Below are 25,775 nucleotides of genomic sequence, written 5' to 3'. Positions count from 1 at the left end.
TGGTGTGAACCTCTCAAAAAGTGAAAACCCTGAATTCTGGTCCTCTTGGTTGGAACAACTGCACCAGGCAAGCTCAATCGAGCACAGATAAGTATTTGAATCCAAAACAGTTAAGTATTTGACCCAGGTCTGGTAGAGTGCTTATTGTGCGGTATTTTGTTGTGCATATCACCTCTCAACATTACTCAGACTACTCTTTCTTCAACTTAGGCAGGTTTCTTGCCTCATATTGTGGATTATCCCCTCATATTCTTGGTGGATCATAAAAGTAAGATTTCAAACTCCATAGTTCCATGTGAAATTAAGCTAAGAGCCGAGTGAATGTTATTTTTGGTTTTTTGGCACCTGCTCTTTCACATTCGCCAAGCAAGTTCCTGCGCAGCATGAACATAATCCCACGATGGCGGGAATGTCGCAGCCAACATGACCAGGAGAAAAGAGCGTATAGAGAAGTAATTTAAGAAGGCAAGCACAATTCATCAATATTGCTAAAAAACACCATCATGAAAGAGGGTATCAAATATGTCTTTTTTTAAATATGACAAAACGATGGATTGAAACTTAATTCCGTGCCACTCTACCTTCCAGACACTCGCCCTCAGCCATTTACACCACCTGACACCGAGAAGAGCCACTCGCCCAGGAGAACAACGGAGATCATTATGACTGTACGGCTGAGATGCGTCTGAGCCCGTTTCCCCCAGCGTCAGGTCGTGGTTCCTCCGGTCCTCCGGGGACCCGGACTGGGGTCGAATTCAGCTGAGTCAGTGTGCTGAAGTAAACTCTGAGGTATAAAGCTTGTCTTGTGTGCGCTGTGACTTACGTAGGAGCCCTGCCAGAGAGGCTTAAACCTGCTCTCGCATGAAGCGTGGCGTCTCGGTGTCTGAGTCCGGTAGCGGTGTGCTGCCGTTTGCGCGGAAACAATTATCTCTAATGTGAAGTCCACCAAGACGATGGTGAAAGACATCCTCCTCAATTGATGAATGTCCTCACCACCACACAGTGCACCGGAAAACCTACGCCACACAGGAAAAGGTACAGTGCGCTGTAGAACACACAGTAGACCACAATGCACACATAGCGCAGTAGGGCACAAAGAACAATCTAGAACCGAGAGTGCACTGGAAAACTTGCAGTGCACTGTAGGGCATAGGTTGCACTGCAGAACACAATGTGCTGGAACACACACTGCACAGTGAGGCACAAAAACCACAGAGGAACACAGAGCAGACTAAGAACAGAAACTGAAACTGGAACACACACCGCACAGTGGGGTACAAAAACCAGAGAGGAACACACAGCGCACTGAAAAACACACACTGAAACTGGAATGCACACTGCACAATGGGTGGCCTACAGAGAGGACACTAGAACACACAGCTCACTGTAAAACGCACACTGCACTGAAGCACACACCACACAGTAGGTACAAGAGCGCACTGCAAACACTGAAACCGGAATGCACACTGTGCAACAGGTGGGCTACAGACAGGACATATAGAACCATAGAATACACAGCTCACTGTAAAACACACATTGCACCGGAGCACACACAACTCACACTAGTAAACACAATAGGCATGAAAAGCAATGAGAGCAGTGAAGTTGTGCCTCCATGTCTCCCTCGGGCACCAGGCCCTTTCCATCCGGGCCCAGGGAGGGCTCATTCCAGCTGCACACAGCTCACAGGCAGGGGCAGAGCTAGCCTGTCACACACATGGGGGCGAGGCATGGTGAGAAATGGAGCGTCACGCTGAGCCAAAGCGAGTCCATTTTAACGATGACACATTCAACGTCAACTCTGCTTTAAAAATATATCGTTTATTCAGGCCATAGTTAGTAGTACCTATGCTTGGGTCCTCTGGGACTCCCCCGTCGCTGCTCATAATGGGTGCGCTGTGCCCAAAGCACCCCCGCTAATTCCACTTCTGCTCACAAGCCTCTACCCAGAACACAGAGATATGAACACTCCTCAATCGGCAACACAACGGCCTGAACACAGTCCAGCAGCCAGAACGGTAATTAGGAAAAGATGCGGCTCATCCGTCTTCCGTTGGCTCGCGCCCTTGCACCGGGCACTGCATCGATTTTTAAAAGGGTTATACATCGCTGATCAATACCACATGATGTAGCCCAGCGCTCATCAGTTCTCCAGTGCTGGGGCAGCTCGTTCTTTCCTCTCGCAGAGAACTCTGGCTGGAACAACGCCCACTGCACACTCCATTATAACACCGTTCCCCCAAAGCACTGCAACATCAGACCAGGCTTGAAAGACTTGGCAACTCACCTGACAGCGGTTGTGTTTTTGCAGGCTGACTGCGTCAGGGCACCGTGATCCCCAGGCTAACGGGGCATAATTAGAAGCCAAAAAAACACTATGGTCATATTGAGCTCATAATACAGAAACATAGTTTGTGGTGTTAAAATGTATACATTCGTTCCCTGGTATCTACTGTTCCTTTTCAGTTGGCTGTGCATGAGCAATTATTTGTTTTATGCTTGTAGAGAGGTAAGTGAATTGACGCTTTCTTGCTCTAGTTAATTGAATGAGCATCGCTTCATGCGTTGCTGGAAAGGCATGCACATGCACATCCCTCGCGCAACACGAGTGAATGCCGTGATAAACTTAGCCTGTGTGCAGTTCTACTGGCATTAACAGGAAAATCACATCTCCACACGAGGGCTCCGTTCATGTGATCTCTGTTAAAAATTCCATGTCGCGTGTGATAAAATGCCGTATAGCTCGGCCTCGGCATCAGACGTGGTGCTGAGGTCCCGCAGCGATGACGTAAGGCGACGCACTTGTACCCAACCCATAACGTCCCACCACACCGAGGCCGAGCAATCCGCAGAGCAAAAATGAATCTTCATTTTCTTTCAGTGCCAATGCCATGTATATTTATTTATTTCATAGGAAAGTCTGAATAGATGGAACTCAAAAGCCAATTAACTTCAACCAACAGGTAAAGCTGGAAAAATCACGCTCTCGGTTTGTCAAAATTCCGCTAAATAAACCATCCAAAACGTCTAGTTAGCCTAATACATTTCACAGAATGGGGTGGGTGATGTTATGTGTTACTAGTGGGCCGTTTCGTTTTGCATTGTTGTGAAACTTGGTGAAATTCTGCATTTTTAATCCATTAATTATTGCTATATGTATGCCATGCAGGGAGTGGAGGGCAGCTGGTAGCAGTGCAAGAAGATCAACCAAGACAAAACAAAGTGCTGCCCACTCCAGCCCAGTTCTCCCAACACAGATGATACAGCGCAGTTGTTTGCCTGTTAAGTTCTTAATCAAATCATTATAGTCTCAACACACCGTGCAAAGAAGACTGCGTCCTTGACTGAGCCGAGCATGACATTTGAAGGAAAGGAAATTGGAAGAAGAGGACCCAAGTAAACTGAGCAGTACTATGACTATATTTACCTGTATACACGTGAAACGAGGCTCCTTACGCTTGATGAAAACTAATCAAGTAGCTAAAAGTATCAAATGCTTTATTAAATACTTTTAAACTGGAAGTATTGCATTCAAAATGAACAAGCAATGTATAGTCTAATAGCCACAACGTGAATTCCTAATAGGTTAATGGGTAGCTTGTGTCATTTCGTCCCGCCGCTTTGACAGCTCACGGCCGTGGGCTAATAAAGAGTCTGACAGCTCCACTTGCCCTGCTGCAGGTACGGGAGTATTCAAAACACTGAATACTCCAAGATAGCTATCCAGTTAGTCCAGTATACCCATACGCCGGTTATTCTATTCAGATGCGCTAAACAAACGTAAGCAATCCCAAAAAGCTCTCCGCGATTCCTTTGCGTATAGCCTATCCCTGTGCGCGGTTTAATCTTCTTAAGACATCAATGCTCTCTGACCACGTTATTTAAGTGGGGTAAATAAACAAGTACAGGCACGGCCAACACAACGGTCCTTTCAGAATGCTTGTAGTAGGCTACAAGAAGTTCCCCCACACAGCATTCCGACGCGGAGCAATTACAAGAACAGCCGAAATCCCCGTAGCCAACACTTACTTCAGTTTCTGGGTAGGGTGGAATTCCAACAAGGCAAAAAGCAACTCCATTCATTGGACAGCTGGGATTGTTTTGCAGGAAAAAACAGGATTTCTCGTAACTGGTTTAGAGGTTTAAATGTGAAATAGAAACAAAGAGTAAGCTTCGTTTTAAAAAATCGAAAATTCTCTCCGGTGCAAGTCCAGAGACGATGCTCCGTAGCTTCACCTCCTGTTTCCTTCCTTGTGACCCCCCTCTTTTCCGTTGTTTGGGCAACAGTATTACCCCCTTCTCCTCCACCTCCCTGACTACGGCATGAACCCCTCTCCTCACCCGGCCCGTTAGACTGAACCAGACTAGGGGCGCACTTGGAAAATCTGAGTGCCGAGTGAAGCGCCTGCCTCGCCACGAACAATGGTCCCTCCCTCGCGTCCTGGCGTATTGGTTGCCGTACAGGAGAGCATTAGCTCCCTCTGGCAGCCCCTAATGCTTGCTGCCTGTACGGGAACACTGACGCGTGCCCTCAAACGAAGGCCTAGTCACGGTGTTCAAGTTCACAAAAGCAAAGTTCGGCGTATTCCTTGATATTTATGTTAATTTATACAGGATTGTTAGAGAAAACTTAGTAGTGCTTCAAAATCAAATGTACTTGGTTACAGCTAAAACACATTTTCATTAATGAAGGCAGAGGATCATTAATTTCCCCACTCTGAGTTTCTAATATTTATCTGATTTAATATTACATAATAATAATAAATAATAATAATAATAATAATAATAATAATAATAATAATAATAATAATAATAAAGTATGTAATAAGTAAGACAATATTTGACCATAAGTTCCATAATCAGTCATAAGATTCACATTATTTCAAGCAGCAACTTCTATTCCCTCACATAAATATTTGAAGAGCCTAATGCCCTGTATACAGTAACTAATAATTTATTGATAGGATACATTTTCCCATGAAAAGGTGTGTATGTGTGTGTGTGGGTGTGTGTGTGTGTGTGTGAATGCACACCTCTTTGTAATTTTAGCCTACACAGAACAAAAGTTTTATACAAGTCTCAAAACTACAGTGTTTGGGGAAAACAGGGGGCTGACTTTTTGACAAATATTAAGACATTGTGTGCCTCTCCATATAAGATAAATCATTACAGAACACAATAGCTTAGTTCCTCCTGAGATAAAAGCAGAAGTTGAGGCAAGACACACCACCTAGTTGGGCTTTCGGTGTTTGATGAAAATGGCAACCGCGGAGGAGCTTGGGAGGGCCTGAGCGTCAGGAGCCAGTCACACACAGTAGAGAGCAGGAGCCAGGGCCCTGCGGCTCGGAACGGAGAACCATGTGGCTGCGATTAGGAAGCAGGGAGCGGGGAGAGCCACTTCAAAGCAGCGTGGGTAATGGTTTGAAGCAAGGAGACCAGGAGCCGAGCTACAGAAAATCACCCTCTCCGTGTAACACCCAGCAGCACTGCTCTGTAAAACCCACCCCTCATACAGGCACAAGCCTTTTATGTCTCCTAAAGACTCTCCTCCTCTCTCCCACCTTCCTCTTTTTCTCCCTCTTGCTTTCACACACACACACACACACACACACACACCTACTTCCATCCACATGCTCGCAAACATAAGAAAACATACCGGCAATTCCATGGTGACCGACATTACAACTGCACGTTATTTCAGCGGTAAAGTCCAATACTGCTACATATATGTAAGAGACTGACATATGCTCTTATAACCAAAATAACTCTTATCAGTCTCTATTATGTAGCTGTATTGGGCTTTACCACCCGAATATCCAGCAGTTGTAACCTCAGTGGAATTGGCCATATGCATATCCTATTATTAACATTACAATGAGATTTTCATCACTGGTGAGAAGATGTTGTATTCTTAGCTGGGGGAAGATATGGTTGTTTGGAGGAATATAGCTCCTGGAAATCCCCTTTTGGAGAGGAGGGAGGGAGAGAGGTGGCAACGTGATTCCCAGACCGCTCTGTGCCCACACTTAAAGGAACAATAAAAGCCACAGCAGTAACTCGCCGCCGCCGAGGGATGACTTCTCGTTCAGATTTCTCATTCTCCCCACTCCCACTCAGCCTGGGAGGCTGGCTGTGAATGCAGCCTCTCTCTCTGCTCACCCCCTTCCCCCCATTTCCCCAAATTGATATGAAGACGCCCCCTAGTGATACCTATTATATTCTTGCCCAAAAATCCAATTTTCCCATTGGACTTCATTAATGTTTGACAGCATATGAAAACTATTTCCACTCATATACTGTTCAATGTTCAATCTACGCTACTTTTTTTTCAATTATTGTTTTCATTATTTTTTCCTAGGTCCAATTTTTTACTTCTAGCACACAGACAAAGATGTTTTTATTACCAAAAAATGCTTGGACATAAAAATCTTTGTGCCCTCGTTTGGCAACTGCCCAAGCATTTTGCATTGGTTCATCCACCGAGGCAAATAATTACCCTGCATTTTCTTCCTTGTGCATGTGACCAGACATGTGACGAAGGACACAAATGAGGATGAGCAGTGAGCGAAAACTGTGTGGTGGAATTTTCCCCCATTGGTTTCTAATGCCGTCATTGTCTCTATATATATATCATATACTCTAAGGCGCAAGCCTCCCAGATCCTCACACATCTGTGCCAAGCCTGAGCAAGGCTCTCCACACATCTCACATAATGAAAAGGTGCCCCCTGCTGTTTTAATGTGTAATGTGAACCTGGAGAGTCAGAGAAGCTCTGCTCATTTCATATCTGAGTGGATGGCATCAGTGGAGCAACCTCATGCATATTCATAATGAGCCCCTCCCACAGCCCAGGGCAGCACAGCACAGGTTGATGATGAGCTTTGTTACACACAGGAAGTGTGTTGTTCAGAGACAGGCTGGGGTGCGGTTAGACCTGCAGTATGTTCCAGGGCAGATGGCAATGCCCACGGTAACCTGGACAGGGGTAAGCCATTTACAGAGCTTCTACCTTCTGATGTCTCTCACACATACACTCAGTGAGTACTTTATTAGGTATTTATTAGACCTATTTTTTAGACTTATTGGTCTTTTTCTGAGATGCTCAAACCACCCTGTCTGGCACCAACAATCATTCCATGGTCAAAGTTACTTAGATCACATTTCTTCCCCATTCTGACATTTGGTCTGAACAACAGCAGAACCTCTTGACCATGTATGCGTGCTTTTATGCATTTATTTGCTGCCACATGATTGATTAAATATTGGCATTACTAAGCTGGTGTACAGTTCAACCTAAAAAATGAGTGTATATGCACACACATATACAAATACACATACACACAAATGCACGCACCCATATATACATACACACAAATACACACACATACAGTATACACACGCATGCACATATGCACATGCACTAATTCTTGTTTCCACTGCTGCCAATTCTATCGCATCATTGCCTTATGCAATGAGCTCCTAGCTCCTAAGAGATGACCAATGAATATAAATCACAGTGCTTCCCCCACCAATCACAGGCCTATTACATATCTGCAGGGCGTTTCTGGGTGTCCCCACAGAAGCATGCGGTCATCGGGACAAAATGCAGGCTGAATTATTGATGGCGGGCAATGGGCCACAGCATCAGTCACACACGTTAATGACACACAGCGCTCCGACAGCCACACCAGTGTTTGCCCAACCAACAGAAAGGGAAAGAAGGGTCTACATGTAGAGCTGGTCAGAATGTGACGTACTGCCTAACGGTGAGCTAACCTGCGAGATATTGAAAATGGGCTCCAAAATAATAAGTAATAAAAAAATATTTTTTTTAAAACAGTACATGGGGGTCCCTTTAAGGCCCACGTGCATCAGTGTTTTCTTCCTGGTTTTAGTGTCTGAAACACCCAGAAAATGTTCACAAAGAGCAGTGATGTTCCCTAACCCTGCCCCCAGAGCCCAATTCCCCCTCCCCTTCCTGTGGTCAGCTCTCTGATGTAACATTTAACAATGTCATCCAATAATTATGAGGAAAAAAATACTTCATGCCATGTGGCAAATGTACAGTACAAACAGCTGGGAGAAATAGCAATTAGACCCTTCTACCAAAATTGAAATTGTTTTACTTGGATCAGTATGGATCAGTATAACACACATCGAAAGCTCCAAGGTGATATGAAAAACTAATAAAAAAAATATGTGTAAGGGGCCTCAAACATATCACTATGCGGTCGCCTCTAGGCAAAAGCGGCGGACTCTGTGCCTGAGGGGTTTCAGTTTAAATCCCAGGCATTGCTGGAACTATTTATGTGCCCTCAGTTACAGCATTGTACAATTCAGCTATATAAATACATAGCGCAAGCTGTAAATATTATAACAGTTATTATCTGCTAAATTAAGCACTTTATGGGTGACTCACTGGCCCAGATCCCAGCAGCGCTAACCTCAAATCATAAAATGTTGAAAATATTACAAGTAAAATATCATGCGTAGATTAATCACAAAATGTACAGACGATGACATGACGCCTTAGCAGCGCGGTGTCTTGAGCGGAGGATGTAACCTGATATTCAAGCCGCGGCCCTGACTGTGGATGAGAGAGGTCCGTGTCAGCGTTCACCCAGGGCTGTGCCCCATGCCCACGAGCGCCAGCGCGGCCCGTGGCTGATGGAGCGAGAGGCGCTTTGACGGTGAGGTGGAGTGACACTCCCCCAGGCAGCCGAGCGAGCGAGCGCACACACGGGGTCGCTGGTTACGTAACAATTCACCATGAAATCACCGCGAAGAAAAAAAGATTCGCAAACAATGTCCGTTACGCTCTCTTTCCGTCTCTCTCTCTCTGGACTTATTTTTCCGTCTCTCTGCCCCACTTCTCTCTCGATCGCAACTCACTCCGACGCTCTCTTTCGCCCTCTCTATACCGCTCTCTCTCTCTCTGCCTCGGGACTCCTCGGGTTGCGTACATGACGAAACGCTTGCACGGCTCATCAAATTAATGAGAAAATCCACAAAGACCTGCAAATAAATATCAGCGTCCACGTCGACGTTTCGTTTCGTTTCCGGGCCAGTTCACATAGCACACGTGAATACGACAACGTCAGTCTCTCTTGCCATAATTTGTGAAGTCTATGCTTTCCTTATCCATTTCATAACCACAGACTACGCTTCCCTATTCCTATATCTCAATTTTCTGGCTCTTAATCATAATAGGATTGTGCTGCTCACTCCATTATATCCAACTAAGCCACCCAGGCCTCTTCTCAGGCCTGCCAAACTATCTCCCCCATTTGATGCACACTCACACACTGGCACTACTCCACTCCATGCTATCTGTTCCCTCCCATGCTGAGTGGCTCCACGGCTGTGTTGTGTACAACGCATATTAATCCACTTTATGCCTTTCCAAACAGCTCTCTTTTTCCATTTAGCTCCCCCCTCTCTACTTCTTTATTAAATGTCACCTCCGGCACACAGCTCTACCTCAAGTTATGTTACGGAATATGTAGCCTCTCATCCCTGCCTCAGGCTACAGTGCAGACCGTAGGTATTTGGACATCGGTACACTGTCCAAAAACTTAAGGACTGCACTGCACCTGTACCTCTGAGAACAGTGTACAGCATATCAACAGCAGGTATGGGGAGTTGGGTGTGCATATGTATTGCTTGTGAAGTGTGTGTGTGTGTGTGTGTGTGTGTGTGCGCGCACGTGCAAGCGTGCATACCGTGTGTGGGGATCTGTGTGAGCGTTTATCCACTACGAGAGTGAGCATATGCAGTACAGCATGTGTCAATAAGCAGTATATGGGAATTCCTCCTGCATTTTGGCACCAGCACTCCCCTGGCTCTTTGAGGGAGAGGTGGGGCTGATTCTACAGCTGGGCCTGATCCCTCAAGTGGAGGAGAGAGCAGGAGGTCTTCCATCCCACGCGTCTGTCTGCAGACTCACATGGACAACGACAAGAACGAACCGGAAACCCACTGTTGCTCATAATAATGAGGTGTCTCCACATTCAGCACTCAGTTACCATTTCACACAGGAATCTCAAATCTCTCTAGTTGTGAAGTCCAGTGTATTTGGCAAATAATATGATTTATTAGACAGTCTGAAATTGGTCAGTTGAGATTACTATTTCAGCTATATAGAGCTGAAAAATCACACTTAAAAGTTGCAATGTACACAGTTCTTCCTGTGGAACTGAAAACTGGCTGCATTTGTAAATATAATGTTTTGAATATACAGTGAAATAAATATTGTTGAATAATAACATATGGCTGCGATTGAAGGAAGAAGCGCTATACGTAGCGTGGTAGCATCATTCACTTAGTTTCTGTCCAAGATCCAGAGTGCCTATTCAGCTCTTGTTTGAAAATAGCACCGATATGTGGAAAAAACGGCAATTAAACACAATCACATTTGGAAACATATGCAAGCACTGCCTTTACTGCCTTTGCCCATTTCTGGGTCACAGTTGGCCATCCATTCTGTACATTATTATATCTCTTATATTCACAGAGCTGCCATCTGCACTGTGCAGTAAAATCATGTGTACGATATCAGCCGTGTACCAAGCAATTTATCATAACATCGGGAACGTATAATACAATGCATTGTTAATATATGATGTCTAGAAAGTACACTGTTTAAAACAATATAATGTATGATTAATGTACGAGTTCAGGGAAATACAATACAATGTATCATTAACATGGTTTATAAGGCAACTTATGCAAGTATGCACTTTGCAACACAATACAGTGGATCTTTAACATATAATATCAGGTAAGCACAAAAATAGATACAGTAAGCCATCTGCTGATATACCAGAATTTGCAGTGCAGGCAGATGTTTAACTGTTCATGATTTTAACCAAATGTTAAGCTTATACATTGGTTGGAGTAGATGGCTTTGATATCCAGTGTAATGATATCACTGTGGAACAGTAGCCTCCATGGCTGGCTTGCTGATGTTGTTATCGTGAAGGGGAGTGCTAGTAATTCTATATTATCAGGCTAGCATGATATCATAGCACACATATCCAGCCCCTTCCATAAGTCTCTACCATAGATAGTTGATTAATTTACGCCGGCAGGCTTTCCTCCTGGTGAGTCACGGCTGTTCCACGGGGGCGAGCGAGAGCCAGTGATGCCTTTTGCGCTCACGCTTTTTCTTGCTCGCATAGCGTTCTAGCGTTCGCTGCTACGAACCGGTACCCCAGTCTGCAGTTTCTCGAACTGTCAGCAGAGGGCAGCGGAATGCACAAAATAAATGACTCATTCCCGCTGTTTACTAGACGCGCGCACCAGAAAATGTTCATGGAAAGGAAGTGTGTTTACAATAACGGCTAAAGACCATGCCGCTCCGGGTCTTTGTCTGTCGCTGCAGCTGTCAGGCTGGTAAAGTCATTCGTTTCATAAGGTAAACTAAACCATAAGAAGAAGGCAGTAAAATAAAAAACCTCCTGTGAGTTAGGTCTTTAATAGACATTGTTCCCCAAGACTATTGTTCATGGCTACATTCTCTCACCCTCTGGTCATTCTAAGACACACTGGACTCTCCAGGGGAGGAAATGCCCTCACCCTCAAGTGTTTACAACTTGGGTGGGGCATTTGATTATAAAAGTGCTCTCTGGCAGGTGAAACTGCCAACCTCTTGCTTACACTCAAATATAACTTTCCCAAATGTACCCTGAAAGTACAGGAATGTTCTCTTTGGGTACAAATGAGTATGTTTAATATGCAAAAAAGGTACAAATGAATAATATAGTGCTGGTTAGAGGTACAATTGTATGTACCTATATGGTAAAGCATTTGTAGCTTTTTAGGTGCTTTTGTGATAAGGCTGAGGGGAGAGTGGAGGGGACCATTCTCTTGGGAGGTTGTGCGTGACAGTGACTAATCTGCCGATGTCCTGTGGAAGGTCCCCTCCCACTTCCCATTAGAATAGTCCGCTCCGCCCACATGGCACGACCTCTGACTCCCAAGACCCCGCCCTCCACCTTGCTGAGAGAGCCCTGCAGTAAAGCCCAGTAAACAGTGATCCAGCACAAATACCCTCAATGGCCATTACATTCTTCTTTACTGTACCATGATGACCGGTAAGCTGTTGTTTGTGTGGACATCAGTGAGCCGGCTCCATAATAGTGACGCCAAGGAAGCGGTGAAGACTGATTTTTACAGGAGATTAATAACAAATAAATAAATGACTGCATTTATCCAAAGCGCTGTACAATTGACGCTTCTCATTCACCTATTCGAACACACGCTCACACACTAACGGTGATTGGCTGCCATGCAAGGCACCAACTAGCTAACGAAAGATATGGTTGGGTTTTACATTAAAATGGGGGTGGAAACACACAAACAAACAGGCATTCCTCTTGTTCTGACGCAGAGTGAATAGGAGGAGTCCATCTGTCTATATACAGTCCTCTTTAGAGATTTCTCTAATCCGCATAATCCTGCCGACAGGCCTAGAAAACGGTCTTCAGTGGCGCAATCCATCCACTAGAGGGCACTCAATTCCAAGTGCCTGCTTGCTTCCCTCAACCTGAAGCTGTGTTGTGACCCTCCCTTCCCCTCCCTAGACATGTAAGTCACTATTGGAGACCTGGGTAAAATACGTAATTGTTTTGGATTCAAAACATGCTTTCTATGCTTTACTGAGTTTGTCTGGTGTATTCGGACCTATGAGATACTCTAAAAAAGTGCAAATCTCAGTTCTGGTCCTCTTGCTCCAGGCACGACCAATCGAGCACAGATACACATTTGAATTCAAAAGAATTACGCATTTGACAGAGGTCAGAGGCCTGCAGAGCGGCTAGGAGGTGTGGAGAAGTCACAGAGAGATCATTTCATTCGCAGAGCCAAACTCAGTGCTCTCTTATGGAAGCAGGTTCACTGCAGAGCCAGATTTTTTTTAGCCTTCAATCCAAACCTCCTCTTAGCTAATTTATTAGGGGCATTAGGTGGGAATAGAGACATTGGGTCTGATGTGCTAAGACATGTACGAAACCTTTTTGCACCCACAAAACCACTAATATGACCAATTGATCAATTATTGGCTGTGTTATTTGTTTTGCGTGTGCTCAAAGGTATTGCACGTGCTAAAGGTCTTACCCAGCTAAGAAAAAACATTTCATTTATACATTATACATTATAACATTGACAAAACGTTCCAGAAACTAAAACAGCCTGTTTTGGGAAAAGCTTGTGAGAGGTGCTGAATTGACTTGTAAAACTAGATATAGATTGTTTTTGTGATGTAAAACCACACAAACATCTTTTGGATATCAGGACCTAAAATAAAACACTGGAAAAGTGTAGAATATGGGAGCTTTAAGCCTGGAGTGTCTGAGTAAGACAGAGAGTGACTCACAGGGTAGGATCAGTGCAAGGGGACACAGCCCACAGCAGAGCACCATTTGAGTCATCCCTCTCACAGCACCACTGTCACCCCACTACAGTGTCCCCTGAGTAGCTACACGTGCACAACATCCCCTTCCACCTGCTACATCAGCAAACCGCACCACCGGAGGTCTGTCTATAGGCCGCACGGGATTGTGGGAGTCTGTGGTGCCGCCCTCACATGCCTGTTCAGACTTTGGACTTGCGTGGCGCTGACCAGGCCCATCAGCATTACCGTGTTTGTGAGCCAGAGCGCAACACTGCTGTTCCCCCAAGACCATGTCCTGGTTCCACTGGAGATATTGACATCAGCTGGCAGGGTCTGAGACTCTCTCCTCTCTCACATTGGCCAGGCAACAGCTCCCTCCGCCCCTCCCTCCGCTGTATCCACACTAGGGTCCCACTGGCTTCATACCCCACCGGCTTCACTGCACTGCGTACACAACAATGTTTAACAACAGAAAAAAAAAAGCATAACATTGCCATAAAGGTTCAGATGTGAGACAACATTGAACAAGTGCCACATATACGTGAGCAGAATATATATACACTCACCAAGCACTTTATTAAGTATTACATTTTTTAGACTTCTACTGCTGTAGCCTATCCACTTAAGAGTTATGATGCATTGCGTTCAGAGTTCAGAGCAGCTCTTCTGCATACCACTGTTGTAATGTGTGGTTATTTGCGTTACTGTCACCTCCTGTCAGCTTTGACTGGTCTGGCCATTCGTCTCTCATTAACAAGGCGTTTCCGTCTGCAGAACTGCTGCTAACTGGATGTTTTTTGTGTTTTGCAGACCACGTCTGCATGCTTACATGCATTTAGTCGCCGCCACGTGATTAGCTGACTAAATATATGAATCAACAAGCTGGTGTGCAGCTCTACCTAATAAAGTGCTCGCTGAGCGTATATATTCACCAGCTCAACAGGAGCACTTTACTGGCTTGGGACGCTGGGGCTGCTTTTCCGGAACAATCCGCCCATTGTCCTCTGTCTGCAGGGGCCGATTGGACACGGACAGACGGAGAATCTTAAACTGCTAGGCTGAGGCGCCCCTTTGCACAGGCCGTACAACCCTTGCACGGACACACGCGATACAATGATTACACAGGGGAATATCCAGAACATGCATTCTGATGCCTTTTCCAGAGTGTGCTGGATTTCAGCGGGGCTGTGCATGTGAATGAGCTCTGCTGCCTGCCTGTGACAGAGAGGCTGGGAGTCACACAAAAACACACCGCTCACAGAACACAGCATACAATGTACACTGGCACACAGCGCTTAGAACGCGTAAAAAAGTGCACACAGCACGCAATATATGTAAGACAACACTTAGCACACAAGAACACAGCATAAATCATGTGTAACAGCACACAACACTTTATACATGAATGTATGACACAGCAAATGAAACATGTATTAATAATAAAGCACAGCACTTAGAACATGTCGATTAGAATGCAGCACACAGCACTTAGAACATGTACAACACAGCACACAGAGCACAGCAACACAACACTTAGTACATGAATGTATGACACAGTAAATTAAACATGTACAACAGCATACAATAATACAGCACAGCACTTAGAACTTGTCAATTAGAACACAGCACACAGAGCACAGAAACACAACACTTGCTCGAACAAAACCCTCCCGGACCTATATATAGTTCATCAGGGCCTGGTTATGTGGCTATGCAATTATGAAAGATCCAACCCGGAACGCTGCCTTCGATGATGAGAAGTGAGGCAGACAATTCAGGGCAGCACAGCAAAGGCCACACAATTACCACACAGCGGGGTGTAAGAGGTACCGGCATTTAAACATCACACCAGTCGCAGGGACCACGCCACACAGACGGGGCTTCAGCACAGAGTAGCTGTCATTAACCCTCCACATCTCATTTGTACTGCTGTAGAATTTCCCATTTAATCTTTCACCCCAACTTCCACGGTGTCTGCACCGCACATTTTCTTTCTGTGAAAAAGAGGAGAAATCATTGTTGCCGTTGTCATAATATAACGATGGATAAACATGGATATGGTGTTTTCTCTACCTAAAACACGGCAATTACATGTTGTGCGAGACTCAATTGTCAATTGTTTTTGTGACACCAACAGTATGCTGCACACCACCAAGTGAATACTTTGATTTAATGTAGCTGAACAGCCATTGGTTCACTGTCACTACTGCCTAGGTACAGGTACACTGGGAAATCCCAACCACGAAGAGTTGGACCAAGCAAGCAACCAGCTGTTTCAAAACATATCTTGAGCTAGTCAAACCATGTCAAGCTGGGAGCTGGTCTGAACTGGTGAACCAAACCAGATAAACCTCATCGAGCCGGGAGCTGTCTGAACAGGTCAACCAGCGCCCGGCTGTTTCAAAATCCTAGCTGGAGTTGTTTTTTTTTCAGCAGGGCAATATGTTTTTTTTTTTTTGCGGATTTTGATTTACTGCACACCACCAAGGGAACACAAACACTGTGGTTTAACGTAGCTGAACAGCCGTTGGTCCACTGCCCCTGCCCAGGTACTCCATCCCGATGGGAAACACCAACCCCAAGAGCTGGGACCAAGCAAGCAACTATGTTGGAGTGACTAGGTAGGAAGAAGCCCCACAGCTGTTGCTGTTTGGAGTCCCGGCTCCTCTCTTCCTCCTCCCTCTCCGTAGCGGGAGAACGGGACGGTGAAGGCGATCACACGGCCTGCCGGGAGAGAGCGCGGAGGCTGACTCTGAACACCCGTCCCCGGGGCTCCCGCTTCATCCCTGCGTGTCAGAACAAGGTCTGGGAAACACACGGCATGCTGGGAGAGGCGACAGGGCCCGCTGCTCTGACTTCATGAGCTCTGCGTGATCCTGGTGGGGGCTTTCGGGAGGAGTGACACAACTGACAGGAGGTGTCAATATCATTACCCCCCCCCCAGAGACAACTGAGCACCGGTGAAGCCACAGATATAGGGTATACACTCAGTGAGCACTTTATTAGGTATTTATTAAACCTTTTTTTTAATTAAGTCTTCTGCTGCTGTAGCCTATCGACTTAGAGGTTTGATGCGTTGTGTGTTCAGAGAGGCTCTTCTGCATGCCACAGCTGTAATGTGTGGCATCCTGTCAACTTCGACCAGTCCTGGCCCATCTCCTCTGACCTCTTTCATTAACAACACGTTTCTGCCCGCAGAATTTTTGTATGTCTGAGTTTTTTTGCACCATTCTCTGCAAACTCTAGAGACTATTGTGAATGAAAATCCCAGGAGAACAGCAGGCTCTGAGATACTCAAGCCAACCTGCCTGGCACCATCACGTTCAAAGTCACTTAGATCACATTTCTTCCCCATTCTGACATTTGGTCTGAAAAACAGCTGAACCTCTTGACGACGTCTGTATGCTTTTATGCATTTAGTTGCTGCCACACGATTGCCTGATTAAATATTTGCATTAACAAGCCGGTGTGCAGGCCTACCTCATAAAGTGATCAGTGAGTGTATTATTTGTCCTTTATCTGGAAAAAAACTGAGAACTTTTGTAAATGCAGTCTCAGAATTGAAGGTAGTAATAAAAGTGCCTGAAAAGAGCATGTCCCTGGGACGAAATCCTATAGGTGCGTAAAAGTGTACCACTAGGCAACAATATACAGTATACTGTAACAAATTTGTATATTTTTTGCTTGGAAAATGTACTCAATAGTACCCAAAGAGAACATGTACTGTACTTTCAGGGTACATTTGGGAAATTTGATCCTTAAAGAACCATAATGTACCTCCACTGTCACTTTATTTGTGTCCTGGCCAGTTTACCCGAATGGAAACAAAAACCAACCACGGTACCCCTCAAGACAGAGGAATGCATGGGAGTACTGCAAGAGAGATGCATTTATTTAGAGAGTTTACTGTAATATACCCCTCCCCCTGCATTTCCTGACTCCCTCTGTACAGGGCTGATAAACTCCAGTTCAAATATCTGGCCACAGATTACAAAAGTAAGAATAGAAGGCCTGTCTATATGAGGGGCTGCTGTAGTGTGTGTGTGTGTGTGTGTGTGTGCATACATGCATATGTGTGCATGTTTCTGTGTGTGCATGTGTGTATGCATCTGACTGCAACTGCATATATGTTTGTGTGTGTATGTGTGTGTGTGTGTGTCTGGGGGGGTTGTGTGTGTGCACATACGTGTGCGGATATATTTGTCTGCATGTATGTGTGCAAGTGGGTGAGCATGTTATATCATGAAATGGAGATACACACCAGAGCCAGGCAAAGGTGACACACTCCACACTTGATTCCACTCATTGTAATCGGTAGTCTCTGGGGGTGCCTCTGGCACTGCAGACCTCATTAACAAGATGATGTGCAAGGTCTACATATTCATCTACAGCGATATTCACACACATATCAAGGAAGGTTTCCTGTTTTTACTAGGATCTGTTTCATCAGACGATGCTCACCTGTGAAATGTTAAAAAGGGCATTTTCCCCTAACACCCCTCTCATCTCAGCTTACCTCATATAAAACATGATGTTTTATTTTTGTCATGCATAACTACTGTATGTTGAAGTATATACCTTGTGGCAAGGAGAACAAATGGTTGTGCGCTTACAAACACGGGACAGGTGACCACACCAGACCAGGGTCAAACATGATTTTGGATTCAAAAACTTTTCTATGCTTTTCCGAGCTTGACTGATGTATTGTAACCTATGAAATGCTCACAAACAGTGCAAACCCAACCTTCTGGTCCTCTTGGTCGGCAACTATTTGAATTCAAAACAATAACATTTGACCAAGGTCTGGACCATACGTCTTTCAATCCGTTAGGTGGGGAGGTGGTGGGGTGGCATTAGAAGAGGACTTTCAGGCATTGTTTGGGTAGACATAATGAGCAGGTTTAGTAGGTTTGATGGAGGAAGTGTAACACTGGTGGAGGGCCAGATTAAAGCACCTGTTACACACACAAACACTATCACTCTTTCTTTCACTCTATCACTTTCTCTCTGCTTTGGTGTCTCTTTTCCCCCTTTCTCGCTCTCTTTCTATCCCTGCATCTCTATGAAGTAAACATAGGTCTGGCGACCTCAGTTCGGTAAGGGGTGGGATGAAGAATCATCTCTCACCTGCCATTGGCTCTATCTTCCTGCCACTCAAACGCCACCCATCAGGAGTCACACGACAGAAAGCGGAACCAACACAAGAAGGATGACGATGACGACGCCGTGTTTTCCGGCAATTTCCACCACAACACCCGTCGCTGACGGCCCTTCGTCACACAGAGCTGAACCTGGGTGAAACATAACGCTCGGACCACGTGGCCGTTACGCTGTAACGCCGTTACCATGCCGCCTTCGTGCCACGACGACAGCGTGGAAATGTTACGTGTAAGCCCCGACCCAGTTCTCCTCCCCGAGGATCACGTGCGGTAGTTCTGGACGCTCGTCCATAACGAGGAACGCTCGAAGGAGCCTTTCCTGCCTGCGGTGGCCTTTCCCTCGCTCACCGACGGACCGCCAGGCCGGCAGACATGGGAACGCTGTTCAGGGTGGCTTAATAAGCACGGCTCCCCCCGGAGCGCCGGTTGCCATAGCCTCCTCCGTGGAAATGAGGCCAGGGCGGGATAACGATGTGCCTTCCCAGCTCCCGTCAGCGGGAATTTGGAGCTGTCGTTTCTGAAAACGAATCTGCCGCTCGACGGTAGGGATGGGGGATCTGATTAGAGGGAACGGATGAGCTGGCAGTGCCCTCAGGCAGAGTGGTAGAGAAGGGGACAGTGACAGAGAGAGAGAGATGGACAGAGGTAGAGAGAGGGAGAAATGGACAGATAGAGACAGAGAGGGAGAAAGAGAGAGAGAGAGAGAGAGAGAGGCCGAGCACACTGCTCTGGACAGATTGTACATCTGCAGGCACACACACTTTAAGCAATCAGCCACTTCCTGCCCTACAGTATCCTACTGTGTGTGTGTGTATCTGTGTAGGGGGTGAGTGTGTGCGTGTGGTGTGCGTGTGGTGTGTGTGTGTGTTTGTGCGGAGGATGTGTGTATGCATGTATGCGCACGTGTGTGTGTGCGTGTGGGTGGGTGTGTGTGTGTGTTTGTGTGTAGATATGTGTCTGGAAGAGTTGGACAAAACAGAGCACAGTCCCTGATCCAAATGTCATTTACTGAACATTATCCAATTCTTAAAAGCAGCTGGTTCCTATTAGCCGAATGCTCCGATGGGCTTGTCGCGGTAGCCCCAAACCCCAAAACAGGGATTGTTCTCTCGTAAAAATCAATTTGAAAAACCACTACATTTGCAATATTCCATTAACGGCGTTCGCATTTTGCACATCGTTAAAGTCACGTGTCATAGTGGAGCATCATTCTAATGTAATTGAATTGTGTTACAAACGCACGGCTCTGTAGCACACAGTCACCTCAGCTAGCTCTTCCTTTCTGTCTCTGTGTCTCTTCTTGGTAATGCACGCCTGGGTTTATTTGATTCATGGTGTGATGTCATTTCCTGCTTAGCTCGCACTCGCAATGCTTCATGTACACTCTCACACGGACGCCAAACCTGGGCTAAGTCATGCCCTTGTGAACTGGTTTGTACCAGCACCTGGGAAGTTGCTTGACTGATTTAAAACAAAGGAACAACACAAACGGCAGCACCCCGTGGGGTTGAGACCAATTATAACATATCAGCATATTGGTGAAAAACCATAAGAGCGTTGCCATGTAACAAAGTGAATTGCTGTCCTGCTGTCTTATGTATCTTCTTACTTTATTCAGACTGGATGGAAGCAGGGAGGGTTAAGGACAGAGATGGAATTGCAGCAGAGAAACCGCAATGGCGAGGAGTCAAACCGCACAAGGAGAAAATGGTGCCCTAAGGACTGGGCCAGCGATGGGCTAATATCTCATTCAGCACTAACACGCGAGAAGTGATAAACAATCGACGCTGTTTCATTCACCACCATGCACGATAATGCGTCCCCCACTGATCCCGGATCAGCTCGCTGGAAGGGCGGGGCCGCTCCCCCCTCAGCCGCGCACAGATCCCAGATCAGCGGAATGGGTCAGGAAGCGCTGCTGTGATGTCATTCCTCAGGACCGACAGCCCTCATTACCGGATGGTGAATGCGTAATGCGATGGTGAATGAGGGGGTGGGGTGGTTTGCGCGCATGCGCTTAATAGAGTCGGTTGGGAGGTAGGCCCCGACCCTCATCAGCGAATTACCATTATTGATCTTACCTCGCCAATACCCTTATCCTTAGAGTGCTCGCAGTTTGGCACCTTTCGTGACGCAGCGACACGGTGCAGCAGGACAGCAGCATTGCTGCACCTCGGACTTCTACCCACAGCGTCTGGTGCTCTAACCACTGCACTCTCAGAAAAAAACTGACAGTGGAGGTACATTTTTCCTCTTCAAGGATCAAATTTCCTCAAATGTAGACTGAAAGTACAGTAATGTTCTCTTTGAGTACAAATAAGTACATTTTCCAAGCAAACAAGGTACAAATTAGTTATATATTGCTGGCTAGGGGTACAATTGTATGCGCCCGTACTGCTCCAGTGACAAGAATTCATTTCTGAGAGTGTACACTACCTGCTACATTCCATCATTTATGACAGTTAACAAAAGACAGAAGAATTCAAACAGGGCTGGACTCTTGCATGGACTGCCTCCTAAACACACACATACATACACACTGGTCGCCAACGCACACATGCACAGACACACACACGCTCGTGCACAGTCCCCCGTTCTCATTCAATTCCATCTAATCTCAGTGAGTTGCCTGAGGTCAGACACATCCCAGAAAAATCTGCAGTCACAGAATCACTGCCCCGAGAGGCACGTTAAAATGTGTCAATGACCTGCTATTTAAATAAGATTTCCTTCTAGCAAAAAAAGCACACTGTGTCTTAACTCTGAATTCCCTGCATGAAATGGGAACTGTTGACAAGGAGGGGTTAAGGTTCTGCTCCACGGAAAAAATATTATTTTTAGTGTTCTGTTCATTCTGTTTACTGCTGCGAATAATTCCTCAACTATTCATGCTGTGTGTATGGTGAAATTAGTATAATTATTTGATATTACAGGAAATTTTTCTCAGTGCATAGTCATCCTATCATCATGAAACTTAGCAAATCTCTACTCCCTATCCAAGAGAATATTTTGAATAATTTTCGTGTCATAAGCTTTAGGAGCGAGAGCAGCAATTTGTAATTTCCACCATCTTGAATAAAGTATGCAAATTAGCTCATTTACATATTTTGACAGAACGTATCTTTTCAAGTCCATACCTCATGATAATTTAAGTATGTACCTCTGGAATGATCTGGAAGACCAAAGATGCATTTTCAGTGGAACATAACCTCCAAACATAACCTTTTTACAAGATTTTACTCAACGAGAAGTAAATCTTGTAAATGAACATTTCCTAGAATGTGATCTCCGGGCTTACGGGTGTTATGAATCAGCACAGATAGCCAGGTTTGCCATTCAGAGCAAAGAGCTGCCAGTTCTGCTAAAGACACAGTACAGGCCTCCACAGTCTGGCTGAGACCCAGAAATATTCAACTGCTAAAATGTCCTGTGGGAGACAACACAGGGCTAATGAATTAGCACAACCGTGGCGTCGCAGCCCCGTTCAAATAAATATTAACATTCATAATGCATGCGGGTATTTGTGGAAGCATTTGCCACTTGTAAACATAATATCATTGCACTAATTTGATATGCATTCTCACATTTGTCAAAGATGGGTTTTTTTCATTTTCTAAGCAGCTGTATTACCTAATATAGTGTTATGTTATCCGTCTACACACACACACATACACATACACAAGCAAGCACGCGCACGCAAGCACACGCATAAACACACACAAGCACACACATACAAACGGTTGGAATCAGTGACATCACCCCACTGCCCATCCTCACACCATCCTTGGCGAATCCACAATGCATAATTTAGCTTTAAAGAACAAAACGAAATGCGGGCATGCCCGAGTCATACATCTAGCAGGCTTGAACCAGGTCTGTACTGGGGAAAGGAGGGAGGGAGGGATGAGGTCATCGACGGCTGAGAGACGCTCGGGGGAACGCTCCACATCGGGAGGCGGGGAGGGGGGACAAAGGGGGTGACCGTCCCTGTCTTCGGCCACACCTCCCCCCCCCCCCCCCCCGCCAGGAAAAGGAGCAGCCCGACACCTCTACTGCAACACGCGGGGACATGGTCGGTCAACAGCCCGAGAGCCGCTGGTCTCAGCTCCGCGGACAGGACGAGGCGGTTTGGCATGTGTCGCTGCCACTACGGATCATTAATAAATAAGGGTCTCTCTCCGGGACCTGTGGACGCCATGATTGAAGTCGTCAACGATTTCTCTCTCAGGGTTTGTCCTGATGCCACAGGTAGCATGGTGTACGCACGCGCGTGAACGACATGCACACGCACACACCCGTACGTACACACACACACACCCGTACCTACACACACACACGGACGCGCACACACACACACACACACACACCCACACATAAACAAACATATGCACACACACATGCACACATACACAAACACACACAGATGCACACACACACGCAAACACTCATACATACACACGCACACGGACAAGACCGCACACACACATAAACAAACATACACACACGCACACACAAACACATGCACACACATTCGCTAACATACACAAACACACACATACACATACACATACACAAACACATACACATACACACATATACACATACACATACACATACACATACACACACATACACATACACATACACATACACATACACATACACATACACATACACAAACACACATATACATACACATACACAAACACACACACACACACGCATATGGATGCCACAGAGGGTACACACATCGACACAGCGAATAAACCCGCAAGCCAAAAGGACTGGTAAGGTGCACAGAGATCGGAGACGGGGGCCTCACACAAACAGGCAGAGCCAACACCCAGCCTCCTCCGAGCCCTCTGGACACCCGCCCGGCGATTCATGACCGCACTCGCTCGGAGAGTCGACGGCTGGCCGTGCACAAACACGTCAAAAAGCGCAGTCGCGTTTACAGCTCCTCCAGCTCGGCTCGTCGGGAAAAAACGGCGGACACCGTCAGAAAAGCGGAGAAAGAACGCCGTGTATCCTTCCAGGGGAAGGAGCGGAGGCTGGTGCCAAACGGGCTCGGAGGACAGGAATGATGTAATCGCACGGTAGCAGGTGAAACCCGGCGACAGGGTAATCGGTGTTTACGTTACAGGCGAGGCTCGAGAAGCCCTGTTGCACGGCAAAAAGGCGGGCTGTAATTAGCCGCGGACAAATCCCCTTGCAAATTGGTAAGCGCCCCACGCTAATTGCTAATTATCACGAGATGGCAAAGTGGAATAATAAGGAGGTGTTTCAACCCCCGAGCCTGGCCACAGGAACCCTGCAGTAAATCACAATACAACCGGAGAAGGCACCGCTACTGACCCCCCGCTAACCAACAACCAACTCCCCTTTTCAGCGGTCCTCCAAGCGCTTGCTGGGCTGCGCGGAGACCGGTGTGTAAAATACTACACGAACGCACTTGGGGCGAGCCGGCTTCCCCCCCCCGCCGTGACAGAGATGAATATTAATGGCACAGTTAGGGAGAGTGGCGCGCTGTTTGTTTTGGTCGGCGGGGGGGCACGAACGGTGAGCGTAGCCGCGCTGCGACTGCAAGACCCCCCACCCCCCGCGCCCCTGCCCCGACGCCCCCGTACCTGGGCCATGTCTTCAGCAAGGCTCCTGCCGGTTCTTAGTCCCAGTCATGGCACGGAGTGGCGGCGGGCGCCCTGGACATCCCCCTCCTGGAATGAAGCTCACGCTGTCCTGCGAGGCATGCCACTGTGCCTCCCCGGCACGGCATGGTCCCCTCTCTCACCCCTCTGTTCCCTCTCCCTCTCTCTCGCTGACAGCCGCCGATATCTGCTGAAAGACCTCTTATGTCCTCTCTGGAAAAACCCCCCTCCCCGCCCCTTTTGTTCGGCTAAAACGGGAGAGGGAGATCTGCGATGTGTAAATCCTGGCTTCCTCACTCAGGTAGGAGAAGAAGAAACAAGAAAGGACGCTCCTCTCTCTTTCGTACTCTCCCTCTAGCTTGATGTAAGCTGGCTCCTCGCCTAGGCTCTCTCTCTCTCTCTCTCTCTCTCTCACACACACATACACACACACTGCCTCCCCCTCCTCCCTCTTCCCTCTCTCCCCTCCCCCCTCGGAGTACAGACACAGAGCATTAAAGAGTAAGGGAGGGAGGGAGGGAGCGGAGCGGGGGGCAGAGCACGTGACTCCAGGCGAAGCTCTGTAGGATTGCCTGACAGCTGTCCAGTTCATACCTCCATGAAAATGTCCGTCGCCATTGGCAACCACCGCTGTGGACCCAACAGCCATATGTCTGTTGGTGAGGCACCATAGGCTCAGGCTGATAGGATTCCATCTCTCTCCTACAGAGAGCATGTTGGGACTTGTAGTCTGGCCACACTGAAGGGAAAAAATTAGGTATTAAGAAGGCATTAGAGGGGGTGGAGTTTCATATCATACCCTGCGCCTCATATCTGACGTCTGTTCTGTGTTTATAAACCATGAATGAGCAGCCTATTTGTAATCACGTTTGGATGGAAATTCCATTGAAGTCAGCACTATGGAGCATTTAAAAAATTGTATAATAAACCCAAACATGCACCAATATGCTAATTTCTCACTACAAATACACACACACTCACAGACAGGGTAATGGCAGTAAGGGGCTCGGTCACTAAGGAAGACAACATCCTCCAATGCTTCCCTTAGGCTATAGCTCGGGAAACTCCCGCCCCACAACAACAGGAACTGTAGCCGAGCTCACAGAGCACCAAAACACAACCTTTCTCACTCTCTGCATACCAAAACACAACCCCTCTCTCTCTCTGTAAACCAACACAACCTCTCTCTCTCTCTGTAAACCAAAGGAACCACTCTCTCTCTGCACACTAAAAGAACCTCTCTATCACGGTGTACACCAACACAACCTCTCTCTCTCTGCACACCAACACAACCTCTCTCTCTCTCTGTGCACACCAAAATAACCACTCTCTCTGTGCACACCAACACAACCTCTCTATCACGGTGTACACCAACACAACCTCCCTCCCTCTTTGTGCATACCAACACAACCTCCCTCCCTCTTTGTGCACACTAACACAACCTCTCTCTCCCTCTTTCTCTCTGCACACCAACACAACCTCTCTCTTCCTCTTTCTCTCTGCACAACAACACAACCTCTCTATCTGCACAACAACCTCTCTCTCTCTCCCTGTGCACACCAACACAACCCTTCACTC

The 25,775-nt window shown here is 46.6% G+C and overlaps 1 protein-coding gene across 1 annotated transcript in view; it reads right to left on the bottom strand.

Annotated features, from left to right (window-relative positions):
• LOC133121236 (rho GTPase-activating protein 23-like) overlaps positions 1-24,336 on the bottom strand; it is a 91,512-nt gene extending 67,176 nt beyond the window's left edge. The window contains exon 1 of the mRNA XM_061230441.1: positions 24,180-24,336. Coding sequence (XP_061086425.1) covers positions 24,180-24,188 — 9 coding nt within the window. The 5' untranslated portion in view covers positions 24,189-24,336. The remainder of the gene's footprint in view (positions 1-24,179) is intronic.
• Positions 24,337-25,775: the final 1,439 nt, after the last annotated feature.

This window comes from Conger conger, chromosome 2 (assembly GCF_963514075.1).
Source record: "Conger conger chromosome 2, fConCon1.1, whole genome shotgun sequence".
Taxonomy (NCBI): Eukaryota; Metazoa; Chordata; class Actinopteri; order Anguilliformes; family Congridae; genus Conger; species Conger conger.
The sequence above is the reverse complement of the archived record's forward strand: the minus strand, read 5'-3'. Positions and strand labels throughout refer to the sequence as shown.